This window comes from Haliaeetus leucocephalus, unplaced genomic scaffold (assembly GCF_000737465.1).
Source record: "Haliaeetus leucocephalus isolate CR32 unplaced genomic scaffold, Haliaeetus_leucocephalus-4.0 Scaffold678, whole genome shotgun sequence".
In the NCBI taxonomy this organism is placed as follows: Eukaryota; Metazoa; Chordata; class Aves; order Accipitriformes; family Accipitridae; genus Haliaeetus; species Haliaeetus leucocephalus.
In genome coordinates, this window is record NW_010973114.1 from 1,491,197 (window position 1) to 1,509,752 (window position 18,556).

General features: G+C 38.7%; 1 protein-coding gene across 1 annotated transcript in view; it reads left to right on the top strand.

Annotated features, from left to right (window-relative positions):
* The window catches only part of FANCM (Fanconi anemia, complementation group M), a 78,610-nt gene that overhangs the window by 38,166 nt on the left and 21,888 nt on the right, over window positions 1-18,556 (top strand). Inside the window, exons 10-13 of the mRNA XM_010579850.1 lie at window positions 325-531; window positions 3,720-3,954; window positions 9,554-9,711; window positions 10,328-10,480. Coding sequence (XP_010578152.1) covers window positions 325-531; window positions 3,720-3,954; window positions 9,554-9,711; window positions 10,328-10,480 — 753 coding nt within the window. The remainder of the gene's footprint in view (window positions 1-324; window positions 532-3,719; window positions 3,955-9,553; window positions 9,712-10,327; window positions 10,481-18,556) is intronic.

An 18,556-nucleotide genomic window follows, 5' to 3' on the forward strand; every position in this document is an offset into this window, starting at 1 on the left:
ACGCATACCCCCCCCCCCCCCCCCCCCAAAAATTGAAAAAAAAATTAATTGCAAAGTTGGGAAGATCAATTTAGAAGAGTGCCATGGCTGGAGTCAGAATAAGGTGTGCTTTTTTAAACTTTGTTTCAGAACTGAAGAGTTGTTACGTTAATGTTGATAACATTAGTGCATGGTATTTGATCACAATATGGTAGTTGACAAATTCAGAAAGTAGTTTTATGATATAAATTAATTTTTTCAACTTCTGTCTGAGCCTAAACTGCAAAGTGTGTATAAGGGGCCTTCTGGCTAACCCGTTAAATCTAATTTTAATCATTTATTCAGGTGGTAAAACGCTTTCGTGAAGGTGGGTATAACACTCTGGTCTCTACCTGTGTTGGGGAAGAAGGCTTAGACATTGGAGAAGTTGATCTCATCATCTGCTTTGACGCTCAGAAAAGTCCAATTCGTCTCGTGCAGAGGATGGGTCGAACGGGGCGCAAGCGTCAAGGCAGGATCGTTGTCATCCTCGCCGAAGGGCGGGAGGAACGGGTGAGTATGTAGCTTTCTTCTCTCTGGCAAAACAAAGTGAGTTGTTTAGTCTGTTACAGGGAACTATATACTGTGCAATCCTGAGCACTCCTAGCAGCATTTTAACTGTCCCTACAGGAAAGTATAATAGCCCACAATATTCTAGAAATATGTGCCCTTTCTCAATGTGAAGGGCTTCAAGCCTTTGTTCTTAATAACAGTTACTTTGTAAACGATAAACTGAAACTCAGAAAATACACAGGTTTTGACAAGGGTACAGAACAATGTGGAAGAGATAGGGATGAATCTCTGAGGGCGGGAGGACTGGAAGCATCTCGCTCTGAATTGCTGACGACACTGTGCTTTCAGACAAGTGCTTAGTGGTAGCACACTTGCGTATGTGGTCTGAAGAGATCAGCTTAAGTGGAAATCTACTTTTGCTAAATTCCTGAACCTCAGCATTCAACTCAGAGTATAATTAATCATCTCTGAGTGCAGGCTGCCCCTTGGGAAACTAATGTACCAGTGGAAATCTAAGCCGTGAGTTGTGAGCCAGGGGAACTGATCTTCAGCTGTACCTGCACTCTGCCCAGCTTCATCCCACAGCCGCACCATTGCTAGGTCTGATCCAAGGAAGCTGGTGGGGCAGGGTTCAGGTAGGAGGAGGTAAGGCAGTCCCCACTGACATCACTTGTCGGTGAGATTGGTTGCAGAGTGACAGGAACCTGCATCTTTACAGTCTCATTGTGTAACCCCTGTTTGAATGCAAGGCATTTTTAGGGTGCACCTCACTGTTCAGGCTGAAAATTGATTTTGTTCTTTGCTGGCTTTGTTTACTTGTGAGGTTGGTTCTGAGTTGGATCGGGTTTCATGACAGAGAAGTTCCAAGATCTGTGTAAGCTAATTGTAAACCCAAAATTTCGGAATCTTGCTATTATTTCATTTATTCCGGTCAATGTTGTGCCTCTGGTTTAAATTTGTAGGTAGCAAGGATTTAATTCTAAATGAGGGTCCAAAGAATCCTGCCTGAGGAAAAAAGCTGCTTTGAAGGGATGAAATTTAAAAATTATAAAAGCGAATGGTATTTGTAAATAGATATTTTCTCATGCTGCTTATGAAGACTGGTTACTACTGAAAGCTCTGCTCTGTAATGGGATATTAAAATCGTCCCTTAAATTCCTTGTAGTTTCACTTAAGTAGTTGGATTATTGGGTTCTTCAGATTTTCTCAGTAATCTTTGAAGCAGAACCTTCCCCCAGGTAGGATAGTAATTTTATGTAATTTTGTTTGTTTGTTTTGAGATCATGAAATAAATTTTATTGCTGAACAATATTGCCTTTGTTTGGTTGGTTTTGCTTGGGTTTGTTGTGGGGTTTTTGTTTTTTTTTTTTGTTTTGATTCAGTTTCCTTCCAGATCTGTTAATGTGGAGATTCTTCCCCATCACATAACTTGCAGCTAAGTAATTAAAGGTCTCATATTAATTTGTGGGAATTTGTTTTTCTTTTTTAAAAAATCAAACCACTTCAAGTCAATTATAAACTTTTGAAGGAATTTTATTGGGAAAAATTGGTAAATGCAGGTCTGGAAATTTGACGTTTGACAGGAATTTCTGTTACAGAAGTGTTTATTACTCTGTTCTGGTCCTCACCTCCCCACGTGTTTCCTCAGCCAGTTCAGCTGTCCCACATGGAAGCGCACTGCGTTTCAGCACTGCACCGCACGTCACACAGTTGCACCCTGCTAATGCCCTGGGTTCCCTGAGCGTTCGGCTTACGAATCTTCCACCTTTCTAGTTTGGCCATATTCCAAGATGTGCTGTGTTTTGATTTGGGTTTTTTAACGTCTTGTGACAGCTCAGCTGCATGTGCATCAGCCTGGAAGGGAGCCATTAGCTGCAACTTTAAACTGGTACAAAGAGAAGGGCACAAGGGAGTTCACAGCCTCTCAGGCTCCTGTCAGGCCAAGCTGACACTCTCCGTGAAACAAAGGAAAAGGAAACATACTGTCTCAGTAACAGCAAAGTAAAAATTCTGTTAAGCAATGAATTTGGGAATACAAATTATTTTTTTCATATAAAGACCTTTTTGCCTGTTCTAGAATTAAAAGATATTTATTGGAATGCCTGAGGGACAGTATAATAAAGCTAGCCGTTAACCTCTTCCAGTTTTATTCAGAAAGCATCTTTTTGTGTCCATCTCCTCTAATCCTGGCTTCCAGAGATCATCTCTCCCAAAAAGAACACAGCTGCCATACAGTCATACTCAGAGCACTTAGTCTGCCTAACTGGGCATGCTGTCTCCATCGGTGACCTGTCACAGAGACTTGGAGAAGGGTATTAGGATAAGAAATACTCAGAGGGGGACCAGTTTCTTCCCTTAGTTTGTCCATCTTTGTCTTGGTTTCTGTGTTGCACAATAAAAATGGAGTGTAATTAAAAGGACTTGGAGCATGTATGACATCAACAAATAAGCTTATGCCTTTTTTTTGCTTGACCTCCTTTCTTTGTTTCTGATGTAATCTAATTTACATCACGCCTGTATCTATTGCAAATTGTAAATTCCCCCAGGCAAGGGCTGTATTTCTTTTTCTCTCAAGTGCTGTGCCTACTTCTGATCTATTTACAGAGTGTAAAAAAGCTGTACATTATTTTACATTTTGTATTGTTTGCAACTTAAAGAACAATCACTTCTTTGGTACTTCCTTGATTTTTGTCACATTTGCTTTGAATGTTTTACCTAGGCAGAAAACAGTGATAATTCAAATTTAATTTGACTTAGATATTTTAGTATGGAAGCTCTTTAAAAAAGAAAAAAAAGAGCTTAGTAGCTATGTTTTAATGTATACATTATCAGATTTTCAATGCAACCTTATTGCTTTGTTGTTCTCATCTGTGTCCTTCTGTTCCTTTCCCCTCTCTGCTCTGGTTACCATAATGTGGAGCCATACTGCAAGTCTTGAACTTGCAGTCACATTGACCTAACTGATGATATTCACAGAAGAGGGAATATGGTTGGCTCTCAGGGCCTTGCTTCACATTTTGTTTTAGTTGTGTTTTGGGAAGAAAAGAAAAAAGAAGAAAACCAAAAAACACCTTGATGGTGGAACATAAAATAATGTGAAACCCCACAGACACTCAGGTGTTCTTTTACATTTGATTAAGTTGTGAAAAAACAATGCAACAACATATGACTTGTCTTCTCTTTTACAGACTTACAATCAAAGCCAGTGTAACAAAAGGAGCATCCACAAAGCTATTTCAGGAAACAAAATGCTTCATTTCTACCAGCGTAGCCCACGTATGATTCCAGAAGGCATAAATCCAAAGTTGCATAAAATGTTTATTACTGCTGAAAAATATGAACCAAGCAGTTCAAGAATGCTTTGCAAAGAGAGAAGGTCTAGTTCCCTACAGCATAAATCTGCTCTCTTTTCCTATGTCACTGGTAAGAGGATTATGGTGTTTTTCTAAGCACTGCGTGAGCTGCTATCTCATGTTGTTATATTACAGCATATCAAAACTGCCTGCTCATGAGTTTTGGGGTCTCTAGCAAAAGTATAATTTCTGTCAGCTGCAGCCTTTTGACTGTGATACTGTGCTGACTGTGCCTTTGTTTCCTCATCCTTTTCTTTTAACAACCTCACATCACAGTTTTGTCCTCAAATATCCGTACTTCAAATCGGACGTTTCATCTTTCTCCATAGAGCTTCTTATGGAGTCAATGACTGAAGGTCAGAAACTCCAGCTACAAACAGAAGGGGCAAATGTTAATGATGTCTTGTGAAGACTTCTGATATACCTATGTCAGGTGGCATAATTGTCACTTAAATGTTTAGTGATATTTCTATACAAAATCTCATTTTGAGCTTTAACAGTCAGGCTTTATGTTTTTATTAATGCAAGAAAAGTATGTCTTGTACCTTTGTAAATGACAATAAAACAGAAATGCTTGAAAACTAAAGGAATTTGAGGAGAGGAAAAAGAGAAGTCAAGGGTAGGATATTCATGAATTGCACACACACTTGGAGGAAAACTAATCTAAAAAGAGAAATGGCTCTTTAGCTGATGCAGTTACATAGCACCAAAATGCTCAGTAAACTGAACAAAATTATAAGATAGGAAGAAAGAGCTAAGTTTTGTAAATACTTGGAAACTGTCATGCTCAATCTCTTTGGTTAAGTGCCTTCTGTAAAGACCAATAGCAACTTCTTGAAAGAAGAAACTCCTAAAGGCCTTGGGAAACTTTGTATTTCAGTATCTGAGTAGAGTTAGTGGTTTTTAAAATGCTTTTGATTACAAAAATTCTTATTATCAAAATCTACATCTGATCTCTTTCCACACACCATCCAGGGCAAACAAAAGGCTGACCACAGAAAGGGGAAGCAAGCTATGAAATCAGGCAGAAAAAAATCAGCTTCCCCTTTGGCCTCCAAAACAGTTCATACTATCTCCCATTTTGCAGGGTAGAAATGTAATGGGGAAGAATTAGTATCAGTAGAGCAATCTGTACATGCCATTGTCAGCCCAGACTCTTTGTAAGTATGCATGTGCTGCAGACACAGCTGTGACACAGTTGTGATGATGCTCCTGATCATGACATTTCCCCTTATGCCTCTGGAGCCTTCTGTAAGGCATGCTTATCTGGGTTTTGTGCACAGCCCAGGTGGTGGCCAGTGAGGAAAACCAAGGATGGAATAAACAGACACAACTTGCAAGAAAATAAGCGGAGCAAAACATGGAAGTAAATAATCATTTTGGAACGTTTGGAAGCCTGTCCTAGAAAATAGAAATGAGAGGCAGTAAGTGCATAAAGAAGATAATATGCTGAACATATTTCCTGCTGAGGGAATAGCACTTCAAAGGCTGTAATTACCAGGTTCCTTTTGTGTGAAATAGGTTAGCAGCTGCCACAGTTGAAGTACATAGCGTGCATGGAGGTCTCTCAGTTGCTGAAGATGAACATGATTGACTGCCCATCTTGCAAACAAGTGTTACATAAGCATGAGTTATTGAGCACCAGCTTTATGTGTTGAAGTTCCCTTCATTACTGTATGAAGCAAGTGGCTGTTTCTGATTTTAATGATATTCAAGATAAATCTCAAAAAGAAGAGAAAGGCCTTTATTTTTTGCATTTTCTCCTCTCCTTATTTCGGTGCCTCCTTCCGCATTAGAAAATTGAAAAAGCTAGCAGTGATGAATAAGCCGTGTGCATTCTTACTTATGCTCTCTTACTTTTCATTTGTTCTTGAGGTTCAGTTGATCTTCAGGTTTATCCATGGAAGAATACATGTGCACAGAAATTGCACAGAAATTGCAGTATCGTGGGCAGAAGTATTGTAGTAATTTCAAGCATTCTCCTCCTTTTCTTGTCAAAATTAAATTGTTCTTCTTAAATTGATTCAATTTCTATTAATTTTGTACTATCTTTCCACTTCAGAACCTCTTTCATAAATTTTATCTGTTTGTCAATACCAGAAGCAGGACACCTTATTCTTGTCTTGCCCTATCACTAACTGTGTTCTTCAGTTGTATGAGCTTTTCTTGAAAAAGCACAGCAACAAGAGTGAAAATCCCATTACTTGGCAGTCCTCTTATATCGTTTCTTCCGATTTGAGATTCTTTTCTCTCTGTTTTTTTTTTTTTGTTTCTTTGTTTTTTGTTTTTTAAAGAGCTTGCTGAAATTGAGTAGCATACTAGTAAGTGCAATAAAATCAAAAAATATTTAAGAAAAAATAGTTTTGTGCTTAAAATGGCTTGGACTCATTGGACGAAAAATCTCTGAACAGATATCTTTGGAGACAGCTCATGTGTTTTATACTCATCTTTTTTCACTTTATAAAATGAGAATAACTATCCCACAAGATAATTGAAAAGGTGAAAGTGCTGAAAGATCTGTATGATCATCTCTAACATTATTATCTTTGCAAGTTCTCTGCCAATCTCCCCACTCTGTGAGAGGTATGAAACCACAACAGGCATGGCAAAAAATAGCTAACATGCATTGAAATGTGCTCTTCCTCTACCTGTTGTTCCTGGTAGCTGAATGTCGTTTTAAGCTATCAATAATTTGTTCTTTTTGCATTGCATTTATGTAGATGAAATCTCACTTTGTTAATTCTTCTCCTGGTTCTTCACAATTACTCTACTCCCCCCCTTTTCAGATTGCATCAATTCTGAGTTGTCCATAGCTGTGTTTTTTGTTTGATTTTACAATTTCACATTATTTCTTTAATTGCTGTTTTTATCTTACTGATGCAAACTTCTTTTACTGTCTTTTTCTAAAATATACCAATGCCTTCTTTAGACCTTTGTGGGGTGTTTTATGCCCTACCAGTTGCCTATGCCTTTTAATGTACTTGTGGGAAGGGCTTTGGATGGCTGATAAATTTTCTGAGTTCATCTCCTATTTGAATTAAACATGCATAATAATACACATTACCTTCTCGAGTGGTTGTCAGAAAACTATGGAAATACTGCAGAAGACTGCTGTTTTCAGTGTTTATTTTCTTTGAAAAAACCCAGTTAATCAAGGATGTGTTTATGCACATGTACTTTACTTTCTTCAATTCATATTTCTTGTCCTGACAATACCCGTGTCGTGGGTTACACCTTTCATTGTTTTCAGGATGATAGCTACACAAAATTTTCCTAATAAGGTGGTGGGGGGGTTTTTTCAACTTATTTCAGCTACACCTATTTTGAGTTATTTTTTTCAGCCAGTGACATGGTTTCTCCAAAACCAATTGTATCTTCTTCTCTAGTCATGCCTGCCCCAAACAAGCTGCTTGTGCTTTGTATGGAAGCATTAATATCAATTTTACTTGCCAAAAGTGACTTCAGCAGCAATATTGTGCTTATTGCTTTACCTGTAACTCTCCCTTGTCCACTTCCCTCTCCCACATACACACACTTCTGGTAAAGGAAGCAGTATTCTGTGCTGGCAGTGAATAATTTCTTAAGTAAACCAGCAAAACCTTTGGACAGTTGAAGTTTCAGCTTTCTTCATAGTGAGAAGAGGGACAGTTTATACTCAGAAACAGAAGGCCCAGAGCTTCGGGAAGTATCTGTTACCGAATTTTGCCAGCTGCTGGAGGCCTTCATGCCTGTATAGTATTGCAGGATCCTCTTGTCTTTGTCAGAAGGAGCTGTCCTCCAGAGCTGTAACACAGAGAACCAAGTCATCTGTTGTTCTTGGTGTTTCCCTGGACATGTCTGGATGGCAACAGTTCATCACCTGAGCTGCTCAGGAAAGTTCTGGTACACTGTCGGGACAATCATCTTCAAGAGCAAGAGGGAACCCAAACTAGATCTGTTTGTCTACGAAGTTTTTTGCTGGTGCCCACTTTTTCCTATCTAAAAACTTGCTGTTTGAAAATGCATTCTTGGTTCCTTGATAGGCCATCTTTTTGCTGCGTGGTTATGAAGACAAGTCTTAAGTGAGGCAGTAGAAGTCACTTTGGAATGACCAACAGCGTTAGATTTTGGTTACAGCTGAGGACTCTTTCTGGCCTTTCCTTTCTACCTTGTCCAGGCAACACTGTCCAGAACTCCATGCTAATCCAAGATGGACATATTCTGTCTTGGTGTGTTGGTGCTGGATATGAACTGCTAGAGCAGACCTAATACTTAACTGTTCCTATAAACAACAGGAAAGGCTGTGAGATATGCCTTTCTGATAAGTGTTCGTAATTTTCTTTTCCTTCAGGTCTCTCTTTTTTCCTCCTCTTCTGGGTCCTTGAACTGTGTGTTGGCTATAAAGGAGTGTAATGTCTCCTAGACTGGAGTCAAAAATATTGTAGTAGCACTATTGATCTTCTTGGGTTTTTTTTAATGATGGCCTTAAACTTCAGTGTTGGTTAGCTTTTTCCAGCTGTGAAAGACTTTTTCTGAACAAGATTTGAACCTAGTACTTTGAACTCTGAGGCATCTGGTTTTGAGTCTCTAATCAACATTGTCACACCATCCTGTAGAGACACAGTCTCTGGCAGTTGTAACTTGAGAGGATTGAGGGATACACGCAGATTCCTCCCACGTGGCATTAATTCAGAATAGGGTATTGACTGCAGATTTATCCCAAATCCTGTCTGCAGAGTGATTGTCAAATTAACTTAATTATTTTTCTCCAAGCTTCATACATCTGGGCTAAAAGCAATCACATTCTTAACATGCTCTTAACACTCATTCTTTGGATGTTACTTTGCTATTCACACTGATGACTGTTTTGAGGGATTTGGCATTTTTTTGAATAGTGGTGGTATCAAGGCTTGCTGTCAGACTGCCAAAAATGACTCCATTTCCTCTTCGTCACTGGAGTGTAGTCGCTCAGAGCCAAGCACCACCAGGGCCTTGTCTTCAGCAAGCTGCCACACGAGCACTTTGGTTTTATCTAGCATTGGTGCTCACAGGTGCCCTATACTTCCTACTTGCAGTTATGAGTCTGAATAAAACTGATGAGCCTCTTTTTTCTTTCCCTGCTCCTGGGGAATTTTCATAATACTTTTGTTTCTGTCCTCTTATTCATGTGCATGACCTTAACAGAGGAGATTGATTCAAAAAATGACTAAAAAATATTTTTATCACAACAAATTAATGTTGCTTTCCAGTATTTAAAGAGTAACTATAAAAAAAAAAGGGGGGGGGGAAGAGCACAGTTATTTGCAGTTTGTTCCCCAAGGTCTCTAAGACAGATGGTTAGCAGTTCGAGCCATATGATTTCCCTGTTTGCTATACTGTCATCAGGGCTTGTAGGTATTTGATAGACGTATTTCTCTCTATTTATATCTGTCTGGCTATCTATATCTTTGTATCTTTGTAATGCCTTCCCCCAAAACAATCATTTCATAGCTAGATTTATCCATAATTATAACATACAACACTGTTTTGATACTTGTTTCTGACATCAGATTCTCTCTATCTGGTTTTGCTTGTGGCACAGAGAAAGTATTTTTTCTTTTAGCTGGTTTCATACAAAGTTTTTTTTATTTTGTGTATCCTTTTTCTTAAAGTAGGTAACATTTTCCTGTTATTGTTTTTCTCCCCCATAGACAAAAAGCAAATACACAGTCATGAGAGCTGGTCTCTCTCGCCTGAGGAATATGAAATATGGGACAGACTTTACAGGATTAAGGAAAGTGATGGAGTAAAGGAACTGATATTGCCTCAAGTTCCATTTGAAACCTTAGAAAACCTGGAAGAAATATCAGTGAGTTTAACATAAATGTAATATTTCCTTTGACATGAGTCTTAAAGGATACCCTGAGTAACAAAGTTAACTGTGAATTTGAAGGAGGTCTGTATTAAAAATGCAATTTTGGGAATTACATGTAGGGTTTTGAGGTTAAGAATTTAGAAATTAGATGTTTGAAATGGGTCTTTGAGGTTAGGTCTGTAAATTAAAAATACATTAAAAAGTCTTTCAGTATCCATTACGTTCCATTCCTGTTTCTAAGAATTCCATGCAGGTTGCTGTATTCATGATGGTATTGTATCCACGCTTTTTCATCCCCGAGTTTATGTAACTATAAAAGTGTTACTGAAAGAAAACCTCAAGTTTTAAAAGCTCTTCTCTGATTCAGAGAAAAAATTTGGAGCTTTTGTGTCATTTCACTACTTAAAACAGCCTGTCTTCCATGAAAAGCCATGACAACACAAAGCATGGAATTGTTTTTATTTTAGACCAGACTTAAATCTTTGTGATAATGTTTGGATACTTCTCTGCATGCAGGGTATTTATTGTCCTTGACAGAGAAGTGGGCATTGGTTTTGCTAAACAATTTCTTGACTAAAAGGTCTTTGCCAATCTTAATTTCAAACTGCAGAAGCGTGAAGAGGAGGCAACTCACGAACTTTCTTTGTCTGAATGGAGAATTTGGCAGAATCGTCCTTTTCCTACATCTATGGTTGATCACTCAGATCGTTGTTACCATTTTATCAGTGTTATGGAAATGATAGAACTGATGAGACATGAACAGGTAAGGTGTTTACATTTGGCTGGCTGTAAACATGCACAAGTATTTAATGCACAATTAGAGTATTTAAAAAATAATGAGTGCTTTAGTTTTGTCTGATCAGCTGAAGCAAAAAGTGGGGAAGTGTTTGCATGGGGCTAAGTGGCTAAGTTAGGCATTGTGAAATGAATAACTGTGTATTTCATTTTGTTTCAAAATGTGTCCCACTGGTATTCTGTAATTCTTAATCTTTTCCATGGAAGTTGTTTAAAAACAGTTAGTGTTTCCCTAGGCAGGAAAAAAACCTACACCCATAAATCATTCTTTTTTTAATGGAACTGAGTATCAATATTTTACAAAAAGTCATTAAATACAAGAACTGTATCTGTCAAGGAGCAAAGTCACCAAGAGAAGTATTAGAACTGTTGCAGAGTGTAACAGGAATTGGAAATAATTTTGTATCATGTATGTGCAGCATCCCATAAAAATGATGCAGGAATGTATTGCATGTTTTAAGGTGGTTGTGTTTTGAGGCTTTTTGGTTTGTTTTCTGTGAAAGCTTTAATTAAAACCTAATTGCTAGTAAGAATTAAAGAATAAGAACAGGGCAGTCAAACATGGATGAAAACCATTTGAGAGATGAGAATTTTGTTTACTAAGAGTTATGGATAGCAGATATGCCTTTATAATGAAAGGCACATACAAGAAAATGTGTGTAGAGGTGGATCTGTTGACAGTACCTGAATACTTCAGTTGTTCACCACACTATTTTTTCCTCTGGTTTAGCTCTTCTATGTTCCACACATAACTGTTTTTTAGTGTGCTGAAGTTTTCTAGGTCATCAGAATCTGTTGCTAAGCGGCCAGAGTTTCCTGAATAACTAGACTAATCAAGGAAGAGAATAGAGACATTGTAGTTGTACTCCTTGCTAGGAAAGTGTATTAATGGGAAGTTGTAAATAGACTTTCAGAGCTAAGATAAGCTTTTCCACTTCATCACAGAACAACGGCATTCTTGACTTCTTTGGGAGTCTGTGTTCCCAAGCTAGGGTCGAGAACATACTGCCAGAAAGAGAGGACTTTGGGGAGAGTTCAGGTATAGAGAGATGAAGGAAGTAAAGAGGTAAAAAAATGGTTAAAAAATTTAGAATTGCTCTTCTAATTGAGGATTTCCTTCCCCACCACCAAATCAGGCACTTGAAGTATTTGTGACTTAAGTTCCTTTTGTGAAAGGGTATTAATACCAGAAGTCTGTTCAGGTTCCCAAGCTCCTTCAAAATTGTAGATGCTAAGCCAACATCTGGCACCCTTAAGATAATTTACAGAGCAAATTTGTTAGTCACCAAGCAAGTCTTTGGTCTTGTCCCCCAGATTCTGCCAAAGTAGGTGCCAAAAATTATAAGCAAAGCAGAGTGTCAAATACTTGCTTTCATAAGTGAGCTTTTACAAAACTTTTAGAGAGATAGGTCTGCCTACTGTCCCTCACAGGAACAAGACAGCCCAGCTCACCTACCCCAGCTCTGTACTGTGCGGTGAACAGAGAGGATGTCCCTTCAACAGGTGGGACCCAAAGCTATGGCTTTTTACATTGTGGTCATCACTTTACATTTTGCTTAGCTCTGATGATGACCATCCAGCGTTGGCAGGGTGTGTAGTGCTGCATTCTCTGTGTAGTGCTCTGCTCGGAAATCATGCTGCTCTGTGCCATAAAAGCACATGGGCTCTCTCCCCAAGTAGTTCAGAGCAGTCCTGCATACAGCACATTGCAGTGCTGCAAAAACTCTGCAAACAGTCTTGGAAAATGCTGGAAGATCTGCATCAGAAAGGAAGGGATACAGCTATTAGTTGATAACAAGTGATAAACAGTTGGCTTTCACTATTGCTAATTTAACAGCTAAATGTCAGCTTAATCATGGTACGTTGTAAGTAATGCTCTTGCAGTCAAAAGACTGGGACTGCCTGTTATCTCGTTCAGCTGCCTCCCAGCTAACATTTCAGGCATTATCAGGATTGATTTCCAGCCAGCTTTCTCTGATCTGTCTTAACTAGTCTTAGGTGGAGACACTGAACTTCTTCCTCATCAGTTAGAGGAGAAATCATAATTGAATGTCACTGGCATGTTGAAAACACCTTCTAATGACTCCACTGAATATGAGAGGTTACAACATGACACATCACTCCACCCTGTCGAATTCTAGAGAAAAATAAAGGACTAGCAGTAACTCTGGCCACGTATGACAAGGCAGAAGCTGTAATCGGCACTGACACCCAGTTTTTAAACTTCAGTGGTTATTGGCCTCTTTCTTATATCTAAACCAAATTGTCAATGTTCAAGGACATCAAAGCTTCACCATAATTGTTTCACAAAAACCAAAGATGCAATGTGTCTTAATTTATTTTGTCAGCACTGACAGTCATTTCTCGCATGTGAGCTTTATTAATATTTTCTTAAGTCATCCTTGACTTCTCTGAAAGACATTGCTAGTCTTCCCAAGACAGGATGTGTTCCCACTGAAATTCACCAAAGAGAAGGGAAGTGAATGATGTATGTTATCTTTACAGTGGAATCGCCTTGGAACAGTCACTGCACTGTGGCAGTCCTTACTCATCAGGTAGATTACACCAGCAAAAACTTGTTGCCCTGCAATTCAGAAGAGAACAATCTTCCATATTGCTAACATGAGAGCACATGTGAGTGTGGGGGAGGTGGTTTTGGTTTCCTGTTACTACCAGTCTTGTCCTCATTCAGTCTTTCTACAGCTTCAGTTCTGGTGAATCAGAAAATGCATATGGAGAAAAATGGGTATAATTATACAGTAAATCAGACCAAAGAAACTTTCAGTGTAAAATATTTTTTTAAAAAATATCTCTGTTCTAAACCATTTCTGTCAGTGAATGCTGCTTTGAGGGCCATCACTATTAACGTACAGCAGTTCGGTTTGGACCTGTGGAGCTCTCTGGTCCAGTCCAGGGCCCATGTACATCAGGTGGCTGGGCCCTCAACAAGTCAAGCCTTCAGGATCTCCAGGGCTGGAATCCTACAGCTTCCCTGGGCCTCTGGTTCAGTGTTTGATCATCCTCACAGTGAAAAAATTTATCCCAATATGTAATTGAAATTTCCCTTGTTTCATGTTGTGCCCATTAACTCTGGTCTCGGTGTACCTCCAGGAAGCCTGGCTCTGTCTTCCCTCTGCTCTTACACTAGATAAAGATGGTAATAAGATCCTTTCTTCTTAAGACTGAATGGAGTTCCCTTGTACATCCTTGTGTTCCAGCCCTGTGACAGTTTTGGCCGCCTCTGCTAGACTTGATCCAGTCCAAGATATTTCTTGTACTGGGGGCCCAAAACTAGACTAAGCACTCCAGATGTGGTCTTGCAGACAATGAACAGAGAATAATTGCTTCCCTTGCCCTGCTGGTGTCTGTCTTGCTAATGGAGCCTGGGTGCGATCGTCTTTGTTGCCACAAGGGCACACTGCTGTTTCATTTTTCTGTCGTGAGGTTTCTGTCATCCTGTTGAGGACCCTCTGGACAGCTACCCTGCCCTCAAGCATGTCACCTGCTTCCCTTCACCCGATACCATCTGCAAACTTACTGAAGGTGCACTCTGTGCTGTAGTTAAGGTCAATAATAAAAATTTTAAACACCAAAAACCGCTGAGAAACTCTCCTAGTAGCTAGCCACTGTCTGGACTTCATGCCAGTTCTCAAAACACTTCAGTCATGGTGCTCCAGCCAGTTTTCCACCCACCCTTATTGACCACTTCTGTGTCAGAAGCCTTGCTAAAGTCAAGGTAAACAACATCCACTGCACTTCTCTTGCCCACAGAGCTGGTTAACATCTTCATAAAAGGCAGTCTTGAATTCTTCATCCCCATGCATTCTGTATGCTTGTTGGGATATTCTCTTGAAAGCTTGAATGTTTTCTTACTAGTTTGATTAGAAGTTTGTACTTTAAACTTAAAATTAGAACAAATATAACATCCGTGTAGCACTCTAATTTCACACATTTAGATTTTCCTCATGTTATAATATTCCCAACACTATTGCATATAAAATTGTTCGCATCAGGATCTTTCAAAAATCAAGCAAGCTTTTCTAAAAACTGGTTATGCAACGTTGCCCATAGCTAGACCTGTGGGGACACACGGATGGTTTACTTCAACAGTAACTACTAAGCTGATTTTTTCTGTATTGTAGAGTGCTTGTTAGAAGAAAATATTAATTAAAAAATGCAAAAGTAGAGCAAAATTAAAGAAACTTAGAGATTTATAGGCAATGTTTTGAATTTCTGCACACCTACTAAGGTATGTTTATATAGATGGGTATATCTTGGCTGTATTCCTGACTCTGATGCTGTGTAGGTATGAGCAGCTGCGCGAGCGAAATACCTCTGACTGAAAGAACTGCCTGGGTTTGCAAGTGCAGGGCTATGCAACACCAGCCTCATGTGTTTTTTGCCACTGTATTTTCATGAGCAGTTCAGCATAAAATTGGGAGAACCGTGAGGTTTCAAATCATGCTTTTCTGCCAGATTTGAATTTAACCCTCTTTAGTGTCCTGCTCCATTTCGCAGCAAGACCCCACTGATGCATTGTGCTTGCTCAAGGTACAGGCAGTTCAGGGACAGGACTGCTGCTGCCTCCTGCATTAGCTTAGCATACTTGTGCTGTGGCTGGATTAATGTGTCTCCAGGCACATTACGTGTACTTAATATACAGCACACGGATTGAGATGGTCTTCAAGCTTGGTGTTTTACAGACTACTTTGATCTAGGCATTCTTGGTGGAGATTGCTTCTATAGCAAGTTAAAATTTTCAGAAGCTTTGCTTTACCGTAGTGTTTAGATGTGTTTTGAAATTGTAGGAAGCATCGTTATTAAACAGTAGGATAGCATAAAGGGATATTGCTCCAGCCTCTGGGAAATTTACCTTTAACAGAAATTAAGCCTGTAAAAAATCTACCTAAAGTGGTAGTCTTATATGGAAAATAAGTGGATGGAAACAGTAATTGTTTTAACAGTGGTTCAAAGGTTTTTGTATGTATGTACTGTACAGCCAAGTTCCTACTATAAATATTCTATTGCCAAATATACCACTGCTAATCTGTCTGACGTTAATTTACAGTTCTTAATAGAAGAGGGATTTAAGATAAATAAGTCAAAGCTATTTCCTTAAATAACTGAGATTGATCTTCAAACCACAGTTCTATTGATTATTTTCTTACCGATGGTTAAAATACAAAACCAGGAAAATCATTATTTTACTATTAATAACCAAATGATCTGGAAGTTTCTGATGAAACTAATTATTTCTTGGGAAGAATCTCATTTGGAGATTAGTAATAACTTAATATGAGCCAGCTCAGGAGGTATTTGTGTGTTCTTTGTGGGTGTTTTCTTTTCTATTACAGAAGAAAGCTCAGGAGTTCACTGATGTGTAGATTTCCTTTCCTTGTACTCATTCCATGATTCCAAGAAACCTCCGAAGCAGTTGTGTTTTGCATAATAGATTTTAAAAAGTCAATTAAAAGGCTTAGATATTTTTAAATAGATGAAGTGAAAATGTTTGGAAAAGAATTTTTATATTGTATTTATATGCTGTTAACAACTTAGAGAAGAAGTTGGCACAATCAAAAGAAAATAAAAATGTAAAAGAAATCCCAAATATGAACCCTGCGACAGGCACATCCACTGCAGAAAAGCCTTTAATGCCCGTGTGGCTTTATTACTACAGCAACGAGAACTGGGCAGATGGGATTGGATTTTCTACTAGCTACAAGCAGGGATTTTTTGTGTAACATGGTAACAAATCAAGTTGCCCTTATGCAAAATAAATCAATAGCTTTTAAGCATTTTTAAAAATTAAACTGTACTGTTTGGAAACAAGGTCAGGGCAAAGTAATCATTTTTATTGAAACGATATTTGTCCAAGTTTCTGAGGATAAGTAACAGGAAATATTGAAGTGCAAGTGCATTTTTTTTTCTGGGAGGTAGGAATTTCTTAATGACTTTTAAAAAGTTGCAATGTGTCAAATGTAGGAGGATGATTATGGTTATCTGTTTCCCACTTCAAAGTTGGCAGTGTGAAGTTAGATTAATTATTCTCCCTAGAAGGACAAAAGAAAACCCAAAGATTCTCATTAGGTTTGTCTCTCTTTTTCACCCAAGTAATCTCTGATACCAAACACCTCGGGAGGCAAGGTTTAGAAGATGAACCTGGAACAACTGCCACTAAGGTTGCTTTGAAGGTTTCATTGGATGAAAGGCCTGACAGCAGGGAAAATGTTCCCAGGATACCCTAAAATTCAAAAGAACCTGAAAAGGCTTTCTATGATTTTTAAAGTTTTAAATCAGGCATGTATTGGGGGAAAAATGCAGTGTTTCCAGCCAGCTGTGACTTTTTTTCCCAGGAGACACTGAATGCAAAATTAAAAAAGGTTTGAATAAGGACAATGAAATTTTTTGGTTTAGATCCTCATTGCCAGTAGTATGTCTCTGGTTAAAATCCTGATCTGAGATGTGGCAAGACTTCTTCCCTAGCCAGCAACAAATAATTTAAGAAGGCAAATGACGTTTAGTTATAGTGTTTATGATAGGTGGACTAATGCATCTGTGGAACTGCTGGCTTGAACTGTGGGATGCTATTTATTGTCTGGGCACTGAATTTGGCTTAAACAGCAGAGAACAGAAAATCAAAGCAAATACTCTGTCTTGGGATTCTCAAAAGAAAGCTGTGCAGAGGTGGCCCAGCTTGTTCTTTATTCTGGAAAAACCGAACAGGAGCATGCTTCCTAGCATGAAGGTGGAAGGATGTTTGTTTTGTTGTAAGGCTTGTAAGGCTGCCAGGAAGAACCTGCAAGACCAAGAATCTCAGCTCTCCAATTAAAATAGTTTCTTTGTGCCATATTGATTCTTCTGATCTTGTTGCCAATTGATTTGAGTCTGAATGCTAACTGAGACCTGGTTTAGATTGTTCAGACCTTTAATTGCAGGTGCTTTCTGCTTTTAACGATTTAATGTTTTAAAACATGGTTTTATGCTCACAGTGAGAATGGAGAAGAGTGATTAGGCAAAGGATTGTGGGGTGTCAGCCATGTGCAAGGAACAAGGGGATTGAGCAGATTGTGTGGCACTTGGACAGGCTTAGCTGTATTAGTTTGAGATGGGCTATCTACCGTGTTTAGGGGTGAGGCAGTGTTCCTGTATAGTGCTGCATAGAAGCCTTGCATAGCCCTTGTGCCACAGGTTCAGGCGTACGAGCCAGAAATATTCTTTCCACCCAATTTAAGTGATCTCAGCTTTCTGGAAAATGTGCCATATTATTACATCTTATGGCAATCAAATAAAATATCAAGTATGTGATGCAGGGTTGCCAACTGAAATCTACAGACAAGAGGAACTTCATGTGCATTCTGTGGTACAGTATATATAACACCATTGTATACAGCTGCCTGCCTTTTGTGGGTTTTTATTGCTAATGTATGCACTCCTGATCTCCCTCCCTGCTGTCAGTAGAGTGGTAGAGAACGTACCGATTCTGGCTACTTTTGACTTTTGTTGGTTTTGTTCCATTGTTATTTTATTTGTTTAGGGGTGTGTCCATGTGTACAGTAATTTCACATTTAGGTTTCCGGATTTAAAGTAGTTGTATGCTGTTTTTCACAAACTGTCAAAATATTTATGTACGTGAATAATTGGTTAGTTGTTCCTTAGGCTCTTACAGAAGACTGATTTGGCAAAACTTTTCCAGGAAGTGTGCCAAGTGTAAACTGGCAATCCATTTGTATTGTCTTGGAACTCTTGCAGGAGCTACTATGCACCAAATGTCTTTGAAGATACTATTTATGTTTTGAGAGGGGATAATATTTTAAAATTGTTTTTAATATTATAATAAAGCACTGGTGACAAATTTTAGTGCAACATAATCACATTTATTTAGAACACTGAACTGATACTATAGTTGAAAAACTGCTTTTGGATACACCAGTCCTGCTACCTGCTTGGATATACCTGTTGCTGCTTGTATTTTTAGTATCGGCATGGAAATGCAGTAAGCTTAGGAAATTATTATGGTCACTGGGATTCAGGCATGTTTTGCTAT